This window comes from Gigantopelta aegis, chromosome 5, assembly GCF_016097555.1.
Source record: "Gigantopelta aegis isolate Gae_Host chromosome 5, Gae_host_genome, whole genome shotgun sequence".
Taxonomy (NCBI): Eukaryota; Metazoa; Mollusca; class Gastropoda; order Neomphalida; family Peltospiridae; genus Gigantopelta; species Gigantopelta aegis.
Window position 1 is genome coordinate 17,323,964 of NC_054703.1, and position 19,642 is coordinate 17,343,605.

Genomic DNA, 19,642 nt, shown 5'->3' on the forward strand with positions numbered 1-19,642 from the left:
GCATGTCTTGGACACACTCAGAGTTCCCCGCGAAATGTCAAACACAAGAACATTAGACAAATATAAAGCATAATAACAGGGATTTCAAAAACGAAATCCCCTCCCAACAAATTGTTTTGCCCTCGCCCACCACCTCCGCCCCGCCCAAAACACAACTCAAAAAGACTGTTTGATTGTATTAACTGCACAGTGTGACGTATTTTCGTGTGCACACCTAATGTGCAAACGTATAGGCTTCTAATAGTACCTTCCAAACTTCAGTCACACGATATTTAATTATAGTTTAAATACCGGGACTTTCTTTTCTTCTGGTGGCAACAGCTAACATTGGCTAGCAGAATTATTATTATTTGTATACGTAAATTATTTGACTCAAAACTTTAAATGGGGCATGGTGGTCGTGTACTGGGCTTTCCGCCCAACATGCGACCGACACGTTGACAACCATCAGTCATTAGTGTTGTAACACTACATCGAACTATCGATATGTTGCGATAGTCAGTGCCTCGATAGCAATTCATCGATAGTTAATTCAACTATCGATAACTATCGCAATTGTTTACTCAACTATCGATAGTTTTGATAGTATGCTTAGTAAAATAATATAGTCTACGACCAACGCATGATTTCACTACATAGAGACATTATTACAAATACATTTGTAATTAAGTACAAACACAGACATACATACACACGCACGTTCATACAGACAAATACACACAGACAATCCCCCCCCACACACACAAACACACACACACAGACACACACACACACACACACACACACACACACACACACTTGAAGACTGACGTAAATAGTTTAGCGAAATATCTGTTAATATTATTATCAAGCGATTTAAGAACTAGCAATACTATTGCAATACTATCACAATAGTATTTTGACCGTCGCAATACTACTGCAATAGTAAAACTGACCGCAATAGTCATCCCTATCAGTCATTAGCCAGGGTTATATGCACGTTCAAAACCAGCTGTTGTAGTGCACAGCGCCGGTTTACCCTAGTAGCATATGTAGCGCTTCGTTTATTTTAACCAGGTCATTTATCCGCTCTCCCCGAAGAGGTTGCAAAATATATATCCTGGGAAGGAGGCCCCGCTGTTATTTGTGCTACAGGACCCGCAGATACTTACCCCGGCTCTGGTAGCTGGCCTCAGATTACAGTTATCTTCCTATTTGGTTGTCCAAAATCGGAAATTTGACCGCGCAAGTAGTCTGCTGTTTGACTGTGATTATTTCATGGCAGACAGCTATAAAGTGGCAACTATTTGACTGAAGTGACAGGGGAGATCATGTAGTTTGTAAACATGTGTAACTTGTTGACATTGAAGACTTGTATGTGGTAATTCCGGCCCATGCAAAAGTAGTGCTTTTTGTGTAAAATGGGAGTACTCCGGCCTGGTTTAGAGGGTGTGTTTGTTTAAACCAATATGCTGGGAGAAAAAGCTGGACAATCCACGGGCCTGCTGATATTAATGAAAATGTTATAGTCACTAAGGCTATATAGAAACATATAGCGAAATTAATTGTGGTCTGAGGCCAGCTGTCTCGGGCTGACGGCTCTCCTAGGCACACGTTCTGGAGTGGACCAGTTCTTTCGTCCAAGACAGAAGGAGAGCTGGGAGAGAAAGGAAGAGGCTCGCATACTGAAACCATCATTCTCATGGCAGCACAGACGGCCCCGCCCGAAGACCAGAAGACAAGAGCTTTATCCTTATTTGTATAGAGTAGGATAAACAAACCTACATTTTTGTCATCAAGTTGGGGGTGGTGTGGTGTGTGTGTGTATGTGTATGTGTGTGTGTGACTGTGTTTGTATGTGTGTGACTGTATGTGTGTGTCTCTCTGTGTGTGTGTATGTATGTGTGTGTGTGTGTGTGTGTGTTTGTGTGTGCGTGTGTTAGCGCTGTGCTGCCTCCAGGTTACAACGGGTCTGACTGACCAACGGCCCTCCTGAATTTATATCATTTATATTTATATTTTATATCATGGAAATAGTCCATCATTCTCCTGTTTCGTATACAGAGGCAGGCATGTTAATTTATTGACTTCGTTTCTCGTGTTATTGTCTTGTGGTGTTTTGTGTTGTTGATTTGTTGACGGCGTGTCAAGTGTTGTTTTCTTGTGTTGTTGATTCGTTTACGGCGTTTCGTGTTGTTTTTTGTGTTGTTGATTTGTTTACAGCGTTTCGTGTGTTGTTTTTTGTGTTGTTGATTTGTTTACGACGTTTCTCATGTTGTTGATTAGTTGACGGCGATTGTTGTTTGTTCACAGGGTGATTCTGGCGGCCCGCTCGTATGCAAATCTGGAAGTGACAAGAGCTACAAATTGGCGGGAATCGTCTCGTGGGGCTATGGTTGCGGTGATCGTAATACTCCGGGTGTTTACACGCGAGTTCAATCATTCCTTGACTGGATAGAATATGTGAGGAATAAATATTAAATAAAGAATGTCTTAATAACGATACCTGACGTTTTTCTTTAATGTGTTAATTAACGGTACTGTATAAAAGTAGCACAGCGTAATTTACGAATGAATGTTAAATGAATGAACAACAGAAGTCTCAAGTTGGTGATGTAGTTTCTTGTATTGTACTTTCCAAACATGAAACGTAATTAATAAATTAACAACATGGTGATACAGATAATATACAAGTCAGAGCTCTTGGGTGAATGACACACAGGTCTCCCGATAGAGTTGACATTGCTTTTGCTACAAAACTGTCTCTCGGATCTTCCAGTAGAGTTTGTGCTTTGTGAGAGAACTTCAAGGCATGTTAACAGTATCTGTTCTCCCCAAGTCTGTCTTTCATGGGTAAATTATCCTTATTTATAAGACGCATACTAAACACGTATCTATGTATATTTGTGTAACCCATATTGCCGATTGTTTATATATAGATATAGATGGATTGTTTTATCTGTATATGTGTATGTATTTATGTAAGTCATTCTCCACCATTGTTCCGCACTATTGTACATAATATTGTATTTCATTGTTATAATGCTGATAAGTTGGAAAACTTAACGCAATAAAGAACTTGAACTTGAACTTGAATGTAATATACAGTTATCAAGGTGTACTCGTTCAGACGCCTGCAATACCCGTGGCAACAATTAAATTGCATTGTATTATATTGCTCGTTACATATTTAATTAATGCTTGACACTAATTGGTTTGATAGGCATGTCTCTAAGTGGATACCATGGCAGTCGTCAGATTATCAATTAACTAATTGTAAGTAATGCACTGTGACAAAAGGACTAACATCACTGAGCAGCTACAACATCGCGGCTATCAAGGTAGACAAGTTAGATAGGAACTCATTGTTTAAATTATAACAATAGACAAACGAATTGTGATAGGGGCCACTCAGAGACATATTTGAGTATTTGGCGCCCCTAGACCAGTAATAGTTTGTGCCCACCCACAAGCTAAGCGCCTCTAAAACCGTAATGGTAATGTCATGTAGGCCTAGGCTGTAGTCAGTTAGGTAGGTCAGTTGGGCATACTGCGCAGTGTAGTGCGGGATGATAAGGAATACAGAGTATATTCTACTACTCAGTGGGACAATAGGCGGATGAACATGAGCGGGTCGGCTTGGATGGGTCTGGCATGAAGACTAGATTCTTCACATTAGTGGAAAAGTGGAATTTCATGCAACGTGTAAAAACAAAACGCACACAGACAAAATAAAATAAAATACTAATAAAAATTAAATTACATTTTTTTTTCGTCCATAAAATTTGGAGCGCGCGCGCGCACACATACACATATACATACACAGCCACACACACACACACACACACACACACACACACACAGAGACATACACGCACGCGCGCGCACACACACACCAAAAAACAGTCACATACACACATATACACAAAACACACAAAACACACACACACACACACACACACACACACACACACACACACACAACACAACACCCAACACCACAACACAACACAACACACAACACAACAGAACAGAAACGTTTTTCGGAAAAGTGTACTGTGTAGTGGCGGCGGCGTTATTCAAAACGTTAAAGTTACTGATTGTGTTTGAAATTAAATTGTAGTTAACTCGCCCAGTTCTGCTTCTGGTCAAAATACACATTTTGTCCTAAATCTGATGCCACAGAGCTTTAGTTTGTCATTAAACTTACATGTTGTTAACCAGTACCAACGCTATACGACTAAACCCGACGCCCATATACAAAACGAACCATCGTTGTACTTTCTTGTGGTGACGTATAGGGGCTCTGTGGCATCAGATTTAGGAAACAAATTGTATTTTAGACACAGTAGCTTGTAGGTAGTACTAAACCAAATAACTTCCGGCTGGGTCAAAGTTCGAGGTGCACCGAACTTTTGATAGAGAAGTGAACACCACAAGTCCTGTGATTGGTTATAAATGTGAGTGTGTTGGTTGTAAAACAATAATAGTTTCATCTGGGCAAAAAAACATTCATCTAGTACCACTGTGTCAAGTAGCCTTGTGCTTGAAACATGTATGGGGTACCTGTAAAAAAAAGTACTCGAATTCTGTGCGGATCTAGGGTAGTCATAGACGCTACCTGTTATCTCATAAATAGCAGCTTGACCCCAAATGTTTTTCTGATTCACTTTAAGGGTGATGGGTGATAGTATTTATATCCATGGCGTTTATGTCGATTGATACGCTGCGGGTAGGAGTTTTAGCCACATATGTTACTATTGTCGTCTATTGGATTTGATTTCGTAGTATACACCCTGCAACCATTTGGTTGTCGACAATTTCCAAAGCATTACATAGACTTTCCTCAAGCCTTACCCCAAATATCAATATCAACAGGAGGTAGGGCTGGAGGTGACTTAAGCTATAGCGAACATTAACCCAAGTGCGACTATAAGCGTGGCTGCTATCTGTGTGCACTCTGGGAATGGCCAGAAGGCGCACATGTTCTGACGAAGATAGCCATGTAAGAAAGAAATCCAGCAATGCTTATACTGTTCGTTTTGTACCTCTGTAAAACTGTAGCAACACAAACAGGTAGGTTTCTTATCATATAATACAACTAACACCCGCTAACAGTTTAAACACGATTTACCCTGTTGTTACATATATCTAGGTATGTATATCATTACGGGGGCGGGATCGATCCCCGTCGGTGGGCCCATTGGGCTATTTCTCGTTCCAGACAGTCACTACGACTGGTATATCAAAGGCCGTGGTATGTACTACACTGTCTATGAGATGGTGCATATAAAAATCCCTTGCTGCTAATCAAAAAGAGTAGTCCATGAAGTGGCAACAGCGGGTTTTCTTTCTCAATATCTGTGTGGTCCTTAACCATATGTCTGACGCCATATAACCGTAAATACAATTTGTTGAGTGCGTCGTTAAATAAAACATTTCTATTCTATTATATTGTGTATCAATATATACACACATACATACATACAATATATATTCACACACACACACACACACACACACACACACACACACACACACACACACCCCCTCTCTCTCTCTCTCTCTCCGTCTCTCTCTCTCTCTCACACACACACAGAGAGACACACACAAAAGAAAGCAACCATGTAACCCATTCCCCACGAAAATATATGAATGTTCTTCTATTATTATTTCTAGTTCTGCATTTAAGCAGTGCATATGCCTCTATGTTTCAGAATGTGACACTAAGTTCAGAGAGACGTGCGTCAACTATGTCTGTAACCTATGTTTCAGAATGTGACACTAAGTTCAGAGAGACTTACGTCAACTATGTCTGTAACCTATGTTTCAGAATGTGAGACTAAGTTCAGAGAGACGTGCGTCAACTATGTCTGTAACCTATGTTTCAGAATGTGAGACTAAGTTCAGAGGGACGTGCGTCAACTATGTCTGTAACCTATGTTTCAGAATGTGAGACTAAGTTCAGAGGGACGTGCGTCAACTATGTCCGTAACCTATGTTTCAGAATGTGAGACTAAGTTCAGAGAGACGTGCGTCAACTATGTCTGTAACCTATGATTCAGAATGTGAGACTAAGTTCAGAGGGACGTGCGTCAACTATGTCCGTAACCTATGTTTCAGAATGTGAGACTAAGTTCAGAGAGACGTGCGTCAACTATGTCTGTAACCTATGATTCAGAATGTGAGACTAAGTTCAGAGGGACGTGCGTCAACTATGTCCGTAACCTATGTTTCAGAATGTGAGACTAAGTTCAGAGGGACGTGCGTCAACTATGTCCGTAACCTATGTTTCAGAATGTGAGACTAAGTTCAGAGAGACGTGCGTCAACTATGTCCGTAACCTATGATTCAGAATGTGAGACTAAGTTCAGAGAGACGTGCGTCAACTATGTTTGTAACCTATGTTTCAGAATGTGAGACTAAGTTCAGAGGGACGTGCGTCAACTATGTCTGTAACCTATGTTTCAGAATGTGAGACTAAGTTCAGAGAGACGTGCGTCAACTATGTCTGTAACCTATGTTTCAGAATGTGAGACTAAGTTCAGAGAGACGTGCGTCAACTATGTCTGTAACCTATGTTTCAGAATGTGACACTAAGTTCAGAGAGACTTGCGTCAACTATGTCTGTAACCTATGTTTCAGAATGTGAGACTAAGTTCAGAGAGACTTGCGTCAACTATGTCCGTAACCTATGTTTCAGAATGTGAGACTAAGTTCAGAGAGACTTGCGTCAACTATGTCCGTAACCTATGATTCAGAATGTGAGACTAAGTTCAGAGGGACGTGCGTCAACTATGTCTGTAACCTATGTTTCAGAATGTGAGACTAAGTTCAGAGGGACGTGCGTCAACTATGTCCGTAACCTATGTTTCAGAATGTGAGACTAAGTTCAGAGAGACGTGCGTCAACTATGTCCGTAACCTATGTTTCAGAATGTGAGACTAAGTTCAGAGAGACGTGCGTCAACTATGTCCGTAACCTATGTTTCAGAATGTGAGACTAAGTTCAGAGAGACGTGCGTCAACTATGTCCGTAACCTATGTTTCAGAATGTGAGACTAAGTTCAGAGAGACGTGCGTCAACTATGTCCGTAACCTATGTTTCAGAATGTGAGACTAAGTTCAGAGAGACTTGTGTCAACTATGTCCGTAACCTATGCTTCAGAATGTGAGACTAAATTCAGAGAGACGTGCGTCAACTATGTCTATAATCTATGTTTCAGAATGTGAGACTAAGTTCAGAGAGACGTGCGTCAACTATGTCTATATCTATGTTTCAGAATGTGAGACTAAGTTCAGAGGGACGTGCGTCAACTATGTCTATAACAAATGCCTCGCAGGATATTCCTACTCCTTCAGTGGGTGTGGTTTCCAGGAAATGTGTTGTATTCCGAATGGTGACGTCACATTAGCTCCGCCTCTCGCTCAAGGTATCGTTAAAATAAACAAAGAAACCTCGTGCCTTACCTTTATACATGGAATTGGAATTCTAGAAAGATGGAGGCACGACGGGTGTGTGGGATGGTGGTGGTGGTGGTGGTGTGTGTGTGGTGGGGGTGGGGTGGGGGTGGGTGGGGGTGGGGTTTGCAGTAATAACTACTTGAACACACAATCAGTGAGGCCTGCCAAAGTTGGAATGGGTGAAGATTTAAATTAAAGGGAAATTAATTATAATATGAAAACAAGCAGAATAAACAAAACAGAAACACAAAAATACCCCCCCCCCCCAAAAACCCCCACAAAAAAACACAAAAAAACAACAACAAAACAACAACAACAAAACCAAAAAAAACAACCCCCCAACCCCACAGCAAAGCAACCAAAACCGAAACGAAACGCGCACGCACACACACACGCACGCACATACACGCACACGCACACACACACCTCAAATACCATGCACACGCTCAAACACAGATCGAGAGAGAAAGCGGCACACACACGCACGCACGCACGCACGCACACACACACACACTCGCAAACGGTATAATCAAGCAACCATGTAAGAAAAACCTTACGAAAATCAAACAATATAAAGCAAATTTAATATGCTAACATAACCACCCCATCTAAAAAATAAACTTAAAAAAAAAGAAGTAAAAAAGAAAAAGAAAACGAAAGAGCAAAACGAAAAAGAAAACCCCGTTGGGATGCGAAGTTGATTGACTGAATTCAGTGTTTAAAAAACCAATCACTGAGAATGTGCACAGATCTCCATATCACACGTTATCCTGTTATTGTTCTCCTCGTATCGTGCAGGTCACTGTGGCATCACTTTCCCAGATCCACTTACGGCGAGTCATCGAATAGTAGGAGGCCAATTAACGGCGCCAGGCGAGTTTCCGTGGCAGGTACTCTCCCCTTACATGCATACCCGCCCCCAGTAGAGAGTGAAATGTTTTAAACAGACCAAAACAATCTTCACACACAAAAATCCCAACAAACACTCCCACCCCACAACAAATAACAACCTCTCTCTCTCTCTCTCTCTCTCTCTCTCTCTCTCTCTCTCTCTCTCTCTCTCTCTCTCTCTCTCTCTCTCACACACACACACACACACACACACACACACAAAAGGCCCTCACCTCATCACCTCATATATATGTGTGTGTGTGTGTGTGTGTATGTGCGCGCGTGTGTGTGAGAGTGATGTTTTTATTGTTTGTTGTTGGGTGGGAGTGTTTGTTGGATTTTTGTTTAGTATTCTCTATATATTTCATATATATTTATTATCCACATAGTTCAAGATATTCAGGGAAATATAACCAGTATGACCCATGTGTGTCATAATGATTTCACGTGCACAACGAATGACGTAAGTTTGTGAACTGACGTCATAACTTAATGCTTATACGTTTATAAAAATAATGTCGTTTCAGAAAATGACGTTGTTTCGTCGTCTCTTTATAGTTACATTTCAAACGTTTTGGCATGGTCCTAGCTTGTTATTCACGAAAATAATATAATTATAACACCCGTGTTTAATCGTACTGATTTTACGAAACTCGTGCCAGGATTCATGTATATATTACCCTCGCTAGGACCATGCTAGTACGTTTCAAACGTAACTAGGAGACGACGAAACGACAGCTATGACTAGGGAAGCCGAATTATGATATGACGTCGCTTCCCCAAATTACTCATCCGTGAAATCATTATGACACACGTGTGTAATACTGGTTATATTTCTCTGTACACCTGTATAAATATATTTATCAACTGAATATACAATTGTAGTTGTACCAGAAATACATGATGTTTGATAATAGACTGGTTGTAGGTTTCTCTGAGAGCGTTTGACGCGTTCAAGGGTCACATGTGCGGCGGAATACTCATCAGTGACAAGTGGATTCTCACGGCTGCGCACTGCTTCAAGGAGTACGTTTTCGGTATTTCATAAATGTTTAGTTCAAACTATCGAGATATAACTGGACTCGGTGGCTTAGTTCAACCATCCGTCTTAAGGGGAAATGATACTATCGCACACAGCGCCACTATATTCAGCACTATATTTAACAGTGGCGTGACGTCACTAAGGATAGGTTTAGCGCTGAAACATACACAATGACGTAAGAAAATAGCGTCTGTCTATATAGGCTAATAGCCATAGTCTGCTTTTAGTTTTTAAAAAAATGTTTTTTTTCATATATATATATATATATATATATATATATATATATATATATATATATATATATATAATTCTTGTTTGTGTCAACGTAAGGGAGAAAAAGAAAATTGTTTTAGCAAAAACAGATGATATTCGGTGAAATTAAAATAAAATTCGACAAAAAATTGTATGATTTCAGGATACTGTGGTGTACTTCCATGTTAGTCGTAAAATGGACGGCAATCACAGGACTCATTTTGTCTTTGTATTCATTAAAATATCACATATCTTAGTGTAATTGGTTTGACTAGTTCGTTACGTTTGACAGCCAGGTCATTTTATGACATCAGTTTCAGTAGATATGTAGTACAGATATGTGGGAATAATCCCCGCCCAATCAATAAACTTCGTTAAACGATTAATTATAAGAGAAATAAACCATTTACCCAGACAGCTAAATATAGTGATAGGTCAACATCTCTCAGGTAGTGATGCTTCACCTTTGGTTTTATAAATACAGTCAAACTTGTCCTAGCGGCCACCTGTAATCAGCGGTCACCTGCTGTAAGCGGACACTTTTTTCCCCTCTCAAAATATTTTTAATGTAAATGCACTCGTAATAAGCGATCGTCTGTCTAACGCGGACACCTAAATCGGATCACAAATCGCTAAAATACCTGTATAAATATATATTTTCTGTTCTATAAAAGGGATATTTTACCAACAGCGATCCTCACGCCTTCAGGAATACTTGTATCCATTCAGCCCATACATCTCTACAGTGTATCAATTAAGAAAGTACGACTCTGGAATGCATCTAAGTGCCTCTGGGTAGTCCAAGCTTGACATTTGTATATGCATTTACTGTAACAATACACCGCATGAAGTAAGAATTAAATACTTAAATGGAAAAAGAAAACAAGTTGTTCACAAAGGTTAAATTAATACATTCCAGTTACATCATTTCTGAAGCCGAAAGTCGATATAGTCAAATGTGGAGCGCACATGGTTAATTAGCAGTAAGAAAAAGAAGAACAAACAAGAAATGTTTTAAAGACTCTATATAAGATAACCTATAATCAGCGGCCACCTGTCTTAAGCGGTATCTTTTGTTTACTATTATGTGTGACCGCTTAAGACAGGTTTAACTGTACTTAAAATAGACAAAATGATACCACCTAACCACGTTTTAGAAATTATACCTGTGTCAAACATCTTATTAAATGGAATATCATAGACAGGTAATACAATGCTAGTAGTAGATTTAAATATATTTGAAAAATCCTTTGTTGTTTTATCAGGAGTAACATGACTGGCAGCAGGGAGTTTCTTCTCTTTTTATCTCAACTAATGTCGAAATAAGCACGTGGTAGGTCTACACCAAATAGCCGTGTGTAAAATACGTCGAGGTGTCGTTAACCGACATTCCTTTCATTCCCTCTTATTATTATTATTATTATTATTATTTCTTTATTATTATTATTATTATTATTATTATTATTATTAAAGAAATAAAAACCCTTATGCATGGAACGCGGTCCTTGGCGAATACGACCGAGCGATGACGGACGGACACGAAAAGATAGTTAAAATCGAGACGCTAGTGATGCACAAAGAATTCAACGCCGAGTACGGGAACGACATCGCCATGTTGAAGATCGGCACTCCCCTGAACGCATACGGCAAATACATCCGACCGGTGTGTCTGCCGGACAGAAACGAAACGTTCAAAGACCTGTACTGCACGGTCACCGGATGGGGAGCCAGCTCCTCGGGTAAATATTTAAAACAACCTTTATAGGGACATTCCTGAGTTTGCTGTAATTTTAAAGATGTTATCGACTAACAGCGACTTTTTAACGATTGTAATTGCATATCAAATGTATTTTTGTGCATAAAATATTAGTGGCTGTACGAAATTATTTGAAGACAAAATCCAGTTTGGGATTCTTACAAATATTAAGACGACCAGAAACACATTGAATATACAGACACTGATATTCTAAACAGGAAAATATATTTAATATGTAAGTTTAATGGTAGAAATATTTTATTAGTCGGACACATTTTACAATGCAGTCAACTCAAGAATGTCCATTTAATACTGACATCTAGATTCAGTAACTGTTGTGTCCTTCGCCACACTAATAGCACAGTGTAGTATTTCTTCTGTAACACAGTGTAGTATTTCTTCTGTAACACAGTGTAGTATTTCTTCTGTAACACAGTGTAGTATTTCTTCTGTAACACAGTGTAGTATTTCTTCTGTAACACAGTGTAGGTGGGGGCGGGTCAGAGCCCAGTGGTAAAGCGCTCGTTTGATGTGAGGTCGGTTTAGGATCGATCCCCGTCGGTGGCCCCACTGGGCTATTTCTCGTTCCAGCTAGTGCTCCACAACTGGTGATCAAATGCCCTGGTATGTGTTATCCTGTCTGTGGGATGGTGTATATAAAAGATCCCTTGCTGCTAATGGAAAAGAGTAGCCCATGAAGTGGCGACAGCGGGTTTCCTCTCTCAATATCTGTGTGGTCCATAACCATGTCTGACGCTATATAACCGTAAATAAAATGTGTTGAGTGCGTCGTTAAATAAACCATTTCCTTCCTTCCTTCGCCACGCAAATAACACAGTGTAGTATTTCTTCTGTAACACAGTGTAGTATTTCTTCTGTAACACAGTGTAGTATTTCTTCTGTAACACAGTGTAGGTGGGGGCAGGACACAGTCCAGTGGTAAAGCACTCGCTTGATGCGCGGTTGGTTTAGGATCGATCCCCGTCGGTGGCCCCATTGGGCTATTTCTTGTTCCAGCTAGTGCTCCACAACTGGTGTAACAAAGGTTGTGGTATGCACTATCCTGTCTCTGGGATGGTGCATATAAAAAATCCCTTGCTGTTAATCGAAAAAGAGTAGCCCATGAAGTGACGACAGGTTTCCTATCTCTATATCCGACGCCATATAGCCGTAAATAAAACGTGTTGAGTGTGTCGTTAAATCAAATATTTTCTTCCGTTCCACAGTGTAGGTTTTCCTTGTGTTGTTTGACAGTAATTTTAAATCAATAACAGAAGTCACAAGTTGTTGATGTAGTTTCTACAACATGAAACATGATTAACAAGTTAACATCATGGTGATACAGATAATATATAGGTGTCAGCTCTTGGGTGAATGACACACAGGTCTCCCGATAGAGTTATCATTGCGACCGAGAACCCCAAGGGAACGAACAGCAGATCTGTCCTCCTTGGGTGTTCCGTTCGGTCTCTCTGAGTCTACATCTCATGTATATAAAACACATATTTATAAGATACATATATTTGTTGACGTGTAATTGCCATGGCTTATAATACTTGGCTGTTAAGCTGGGGGCAACAATTACGATCTATAGTGTCCTTCAATGCTATAATTTAGTTTTACACTGACTGGTCTGGTTGCTAGCCCCTATTGAACTGAAGACAAAGTTATTGGCAGATCACCGAATCACGATTACTTGAATCATACACGTACAGCTTTATACATACATTGTATTTGAATATAATTGTAAATGTTACACTATGACACTATGTATAAGGATAGTGTACCCACGTTAAGACCATGACTTCTAAGTCGGTCAAGAGGTCCACGCTCCCACGTTACTCCTACAGCGGCAGAACAACCCGCTTAAGAGGAACTTCACACTTCCAATAGTAGGAGGTATGTAGGTTAGCATCACTACACAATCTGAAATCTCTCTCTAAATCATATTGTAAAAAAAGTCACTATATTTTCATAATTTACAGAACATAGTATGTTAATTGTAAACTTGTGTGGTTTAATATATATTTAGATGTTCCTTCCGAAGATTCCTTTGTATCCAGCCTCTCCCGTGAATGGTTCAAATAGCCTTAAGAAAACAGAGTCGATGCACAACAAAATAATCAAACTGATTGACAACTTATTTTTTTTTAAATCGAAAAGAAAACCCTTTGTGGAACTATATCAGAACATTTTCAGAACACAGCAAAGTAATTTTACCTTTGTTTTACCCTCAGGTGGCGTAGGAACACGGCACTTACTCAAGGTGAGTGTTCCGGTTCTGAGCCAGGAGGTGTGTTCTTACTTGATGGACAGAACAATTCCACCAACCGAGATCTGCGCCGGAAGAAAGCATGGAGGACACGACGCATGCCAAGTCAGTACCAAATGTATCCACCACCATCCCAAAAAACAGAAAACAAATTTTATAACGAGAGAGAGAGAGAGAGAGAGAGAGAGAGAGAGAGAGAGAGAGAGAGAGAGAGAGAGAGAGAGAGAGAGAGAGAGAGAGAGAGAGAGAGAGAGACACACACACATAGACATACAGGCAGAAAGAGAGAGAGAGAGATACAGATAGAGACGAAGGAAGGAAATGTTTTATTTAACGACGCACTCAACACATTTTATTTACGATTATATGGCATCAGACATATGGTTAAGGACCACACATACTTCATGGGCTACTCTTTTCGATTAGCAGCAAGGGATCTTTTATATGAACCATCCCACAGACAGGATAACACATACCACGGCCTTTGATACACCAGTCGTGGTGCACTGGCTGGAGAGAGAGAGAGAGAGAGAGAGAGAGAGAGAGAGAGAGAGAGAGAGAGAGAGAGAGAGAGAGAGAGAGAGAGACACACATACAGAGAGAGAGAGAGAGAGAGAGAGAGAGAGAGAGAGAGAGAGAGAGAGAGAGAGAGGCAGAGACAGGCAGAGAGACAGACAGACAGACAGACACAAAGACATACGTTTCTCTTTTGCAGGGTGACTCTGGAGGTCCCATGGTTTGCTACAGAGATGGCGTATGGAAAGTGGCCGGAATAGTGTCGTGGGGTTATGGCTGTGCTCAGGCGTACACACCCGGCGTGTACACGAACGTAGCACATTACCACGACTGGGTGGCCTCCGTCATTGCATATTATACCAGTCACACAAAGAGAGGCATCGCGCTCACCGGTGTACACTATCTTTGATCCACCGAAATAAAATGCCACAGACATGCGCTAGAGTATTACAGTTTGTTTATTTATGCATCTACCAAGTTCTATTTATTTATTCATATGTTTATATATCATGGGCGTACATAGGATTTTGAAAAGGGGGGTTCTGAAATAAATTGCAGAGATATTGGGCATATATTTCTATGTTGAGTAAATATAATAATGTCAGATATCAATGTCAGATATATTAAATTATAAAAAAAGCGATTTCGGGGGGGGGGGGGGGGTTCGGTCGTATATACATGAACTGAATGACACAAAACTCTTATGGTTCATTGAGTAGGCAGTTTATTTCATATATGTATCGTCTTTATATCCAATTAAGGTTGAAGTACACTATTGCATATGTTTTGTATTTTGTACGTCTCTCTACTTGACTGGGTACTCAATCAGGTATTCATTCGATACCAGAACATGGACCCATTACCGTCCAGCCTTACCACCGACATGAGGCCGGATGTAGCTCAGTGTAGTGGTACAGCGCTTGCCTGGCGTGCGTTTGGTCGACTGATACATTGCGACTGTTTGGAAAGAGTAGACTCACTAACCCTCCCCCCCCCTCTCTCTCTCTCTCTCTCTCTCTCTCTCTCTCTCTCTCTCTCTCTCTCTCTCTCTCTCTCTGTCTCTCTCTAACAGATAGACGTAGTTTCAATCGTGCTGAGGAGTCTTTAAACAAATATTGCTGTTCCTTTGCTTTAGAAGTGTGTATTGGATCAAATGCTCGATCGGTTTGTCAGTGTTAAAATATTTCTTTACAGAAGTCAAAGTCGTATTTTTCACATAGCTCCTTCAGCTGTGTAGCCACAAACGGAGAGCCGCAGAAGAATACTTTCACTTTACCCAGGTTTTCTTCGGATATCTTCTTAAATAGCTGTGAAAAAAGATAGAAACAAATATGAAATTGTAAACAGTAGCGGACTCCCCTGCGTGTGCTGTAACCTCGCCGTGGTGCAGGGGTGTAACATTCTCTTTGAGAATGGCCAATACAGCACAAATTGAAGTTTAGAGTAAAAGTCAGTATCTATCTGTGATATTTGTATTTGTATTTTTGCACAGTTCTTTACACTGTTTTTATTTATATCTTGAATTTTTCTGTTGATGTTGATCATCACCTTATTTGTTTCCATTACCATAGTTTGACACCCAATAGCCGATGTATTTTTCGTGCTGGGGTGTCGTTAAACATTCATTCATTCAGTAGCGGACTACCCATACATTTTAAGGCAATATAAAAGTGCGATAATGATTCCCGAAGGAAGATAGACAGAAACACATATGAAATTGTAAACAGTAGCGGACTACCCATACATTTTAGGGCAATATAAAAGTGCGATAATGATTCCCGAAGGAAGACAGACAGAAACACATATGAAATTGTAAACAGTAGCGGACTATCAATACATTTTAGGGGCAATATAAGAGTGCGATAATGATTCCCGAAGGAAGATAGACAGAAACACATATGAAATTGTAAACATTAGCGGACTATCAATACATTTTAGGGGCAATATAAGAGTGCGATAATGATTCCCGAAGGAAGATAGACAGAAACACATATGAAATTGTAAACAGTAGCGGACTATCAATACATTTTAAGGCAATATAAGAGTGCGATAATGATTCCCGAAGGAAGATAGACAGAAACACATATGAAATTGTAAACATTAGCGGACTATCAATACATTTTAGGGCAATATAAGAGTGGGATAATGATTCCCGAAGGTCAAGGGAATAGAATTTAAAACGCCAGACCTATTGAAGTTCCGAGGTCTGGCGGGTCGGTAGAAAGCTATTTCTACTTAATAACCAGAATCTGCGTTTTATTACCCATATGGTTAAAACTATCTTGGTACATATCAAAGTGATATGTCCCACTAGAATGCTAAGTAGGACGTAACACTTCGACGTCACAGGATGACGTTATCTACTAGCGCAGGAACATCAACCAAACGAGTTGAGTGATATAAATTAAGATCGATTATGGGTAATAAATAGAATATTAAACTCGCTAAAGCTCGTGACAATTGAAAGTTATTTCACTCGGGACATACACATGATAGAAAGTTAAAGCTCGTTTAAGATCCTATAATTATGAATTGTCAATTTGTAAACTGATTTCGGTTATTACAGGATTTCATTCACTTCAGTACCCCACCTCCCATCCACCACGTTGGAGATTATCCATTGGCTTCCATTTGAAATACGAATTAATATACAACACCTGTTGCCGACATCTCTAAAGGCCTGTTTTACCTTAAAACGTAATAACTATTTGAATGTATATCTCCCAAGTGGCGGCTAGTAAAAACGACATTGATCCCACGATGAACAGAGTTCAAAAGATTCATACAGTTTATTTAAGGTTAAACTCACACTCGATGTTTATACAACTCCACTGTCGCACATGCTCGGGTGTTTCCGTATTGCGTTTTACCCCACCACCTGGCCATTCGATTCATACAACGGTCACGTGTCTGGAGCGGTTTTCTGGATAAAGCATTGATAACTATCTATCTTAATTATTCTAGTTTAATTAGTGAACTAATCAACACTTACATCAGTGCACAACGTCCATAAACCCTTCCTCTACAGGACTGACCTGTAACGTCGTGCATACATTTGCATATTAATGAGTTATCGGGCTTATTATTGAGAATCCTGTGGTGACCGGATATGAAGCCTACACTTCCTCCCTACTCTCCCATCTCCAAACGTTCTGTGCACAAATATCCACTACAGTCCAAGGCTGCCACTATTGTAATAAACAAACATAACTCTACCTTATTAAAACTCGGTCTTCCTGGGTGTGTCCTTGTTTTGAGACCAGTAATGATGTCACGCTTCTCTTTATTGTGAAAGTAGTCAAGCGCCATCTGTAGGAATATTCCTTTAACGTCAGATTTTGACAGCGCTGACGTCATGTACATGTGCATTTCCAACTTCATGAGGTCACACACTGCAGCCTGTTCCGCTTCAAGGGCATTGAGTAAACTCATGAACCACTCAAAGGATTTCTGGTCTCGGTTTATCCAGATGAAGTCGACCTACAAATTATATATTGCTATTTTATATTCGTGTCTGTGTCCAGTTAATCCTCATACCCCTTTTATGGGCATATAGTCGCGACTGATATATTAATATAATAATAATAATAATAATAATAATAATAATAACTACAATAATTTGAATTAAAAAAAAAAAAAAACTACAAAACGAATTGACAAAAATAACAAATATTAAAATACTACTACCACTACCACCACCACCACCACCACCACCACCACTACCACTACCACTACTACTACTACTACTATATCCCACGTCTGGTATCGTGGTACGGACGGGCCCGGCTCCGGAGAATTCGAGATGGTACCAATGTAAAAAAAATAAACTCCAGAAAATTGTAGGAGGGGCCGACGCCACTTCATATTTCTTCTTAGACTGTGGCGGTCTATCGACCAGTGCTGCTAGGACAGGCTGGGACATGTTGAGATAAACGCGAAACAGCTGTCATACAAGTTATCTTGTTCAAGAACCCATGCAGAATGGCCATAATGCGAGTCACCGAAGTTAACTAACATCAGCCGGGGAAAATGACGTGGAGACAAGAAATCTAGCTAAAAAGAATCCCCCCTCCCGGTGGTGCATACAAGAAACGCCGAATACAATACAGTAGAAAACTCCATTTTGTTGACAATAACAAGTGGAACACGGGAAAGCACAAGCACTGGCATAGGCATTTACAAGTATTCAAAGAATGCTTTTTATAGTGAGCGCACATTAACCATTAGTAGCTACACGTTAAATACATTAACATTTATTTAATGATAACATAATTAACGCTTCCAAAAGCTCGCATGGGTTGGAAGCGCGATTTTTAATTATTTAAAAAAATTTTTTTTAATCTGTACATTTGTTTTTGTTTCTTTTTGTACGTTTTTATTGTAATTTTTTTTTTTATTGTTGGTAACATTCAACTGTTCCATTACGATATACACAGATATATTGCTCTGAGGTTGTAACGAATTCAATTAACTGAAACTACGTGCTGTATATGTATACACACACATATATATATATATATATATATATATATATATATATATATATATATATATATATATATATATATATATATTAACAAGGTGCATAATTCTAACATTCTTCACCAACTTTAATAATGTTTACCGGCCTCGGTGGCTTCGTGGTTAAAGGGTTAAAGGCTGGTAGGGTAAAGGGTTCGCAACCTGGTACCGGCTCCCACCCAGAGCGAGTCTCGATGGGTAGGTGTAAGGCCACTATACCCTCTTCTTTCTCTCTAACCACTAACAATTAACAACTAACCCACTGTCCTGGACAGAGAGCCCACATAGCTGAGGTGTGTGCCCGGGACAGCGTGCTTGAACCTTAATTGGATGTAAGCACGAAAACTAAGTTGAAATGAAACAACTAACCCACTGTACTGTAAAGACAGCCCAGATAGCTGAGGTGTGAGCCCAGGACAGCGTGCTTGAACCTTAATCGGATAGAATCACGAAAACATAAGTTGAAAAAAGAAGAAGAACAGTTTGCAAACCTTTCTGAGATTGATGTATTCTTTTGGCGGTTTGTCGTACCAGGTATGTAGACATTTGGGACAGAGCGCCTTGGCTTGTTTCAGACGACACATGATGCTCTGTAGGATGGCTGCGTAGGGCGTGACGCCGATACCTGTTGAAATAAGCACGGCGTGCTCCGCCTCGAATATCTCCCGTGTCGACGTGCCGTATGGCCCGTGGATGTACGCCTGGAGACGGAGGAAAACAAAACAACGACAACCATCGTTAATATTCCCTGCTATAGTGTTTAAATCACCCCAGTGAAACCTGGTAGGTATTAGTTAAAGTTTGTTTTTGTTTAACGGCACCACTAGGGCACATTGATTTATTAATCATCGGTTATTGGATGTCAAACATTTGGTCATTCCGACATATAGTCTTGGTTTGTATCCCACTGCCATCTGCACTCACGGACACACAGAAGCAGCGTGAGATTT

At 40.0% G+C, this 19,642-nt stretch overlaps 2 protein-coding genes across 4 annotated transcripts in view; one reads left to right on the forward strand and one right to left on the reverse strand.

The window, feature by feature from the left end:
• Positions 1-14,613, forward strand: part of LOC121372978 (polyserase-2-like) — a 30,072-nt gene extending 15,459 nt beyond the window's left edge. The window contains exons 7-13 of the mRNA XM_041499417.1: positions 2,293-2,454; positions 9,262-9,359; positions 11,101-11,366; positions 12,769-12,916; positions 13,416-13,438; positions 13,621-13,760; positions 14,371-14,613. Of these exons, the coding sequence (XP_041355351.1) occupies positions 2,293-2,454; positions 9,262-9,359; positions 11,101-11,366; positions 12,769-12,916; positions 13,416-13,438; positions 13,621-13,760; positions 14,371-14,580 (1,047 nt within the window). The 3' untranslated portion in view covers positions 14,581-14,613. The remainder of the gene's footprint in view (positions 1-2,292; positions 2,455-9,261; positions 9,360-11,100; positions 11,367-12,768; positions 12,917-13,415; positions 13,439-13,620; positions 13,761-14,370) is intronic.
• Positions 14,614-14,882: 269 nt separating this feature from the next.
• Positions 14,883-19,642, reverse strand: part of LOC121373485 (NADPH oxidase 5-like) — a 50,282-nt gene continuing 45,522 nt past the window's right edge. For all 3 annotated transcript variants that reach the window (XM_041500153.1, XM_041500154.1, XM_041500155.1), the window contains 3 exons: positions 19,184-19,393; positions 17,388-17,651; positions 14,883-15,478 (listed from right to left, as the gene is read on the reverse strand). In XM_041500153.1, the coding sequence (XP_041356087.1) occupies positions 15,347-15,478; positions 17,388-17,651; positions 19,184-19,393 (606 nt within the window). In that variant the 3' untranslated portion in view covers positions 14,883-15,346. The remainder of the gene's footprint in view (positions 15,479-17,387; positions 17,652-19,183; positions 19,394-19,642) is intronic.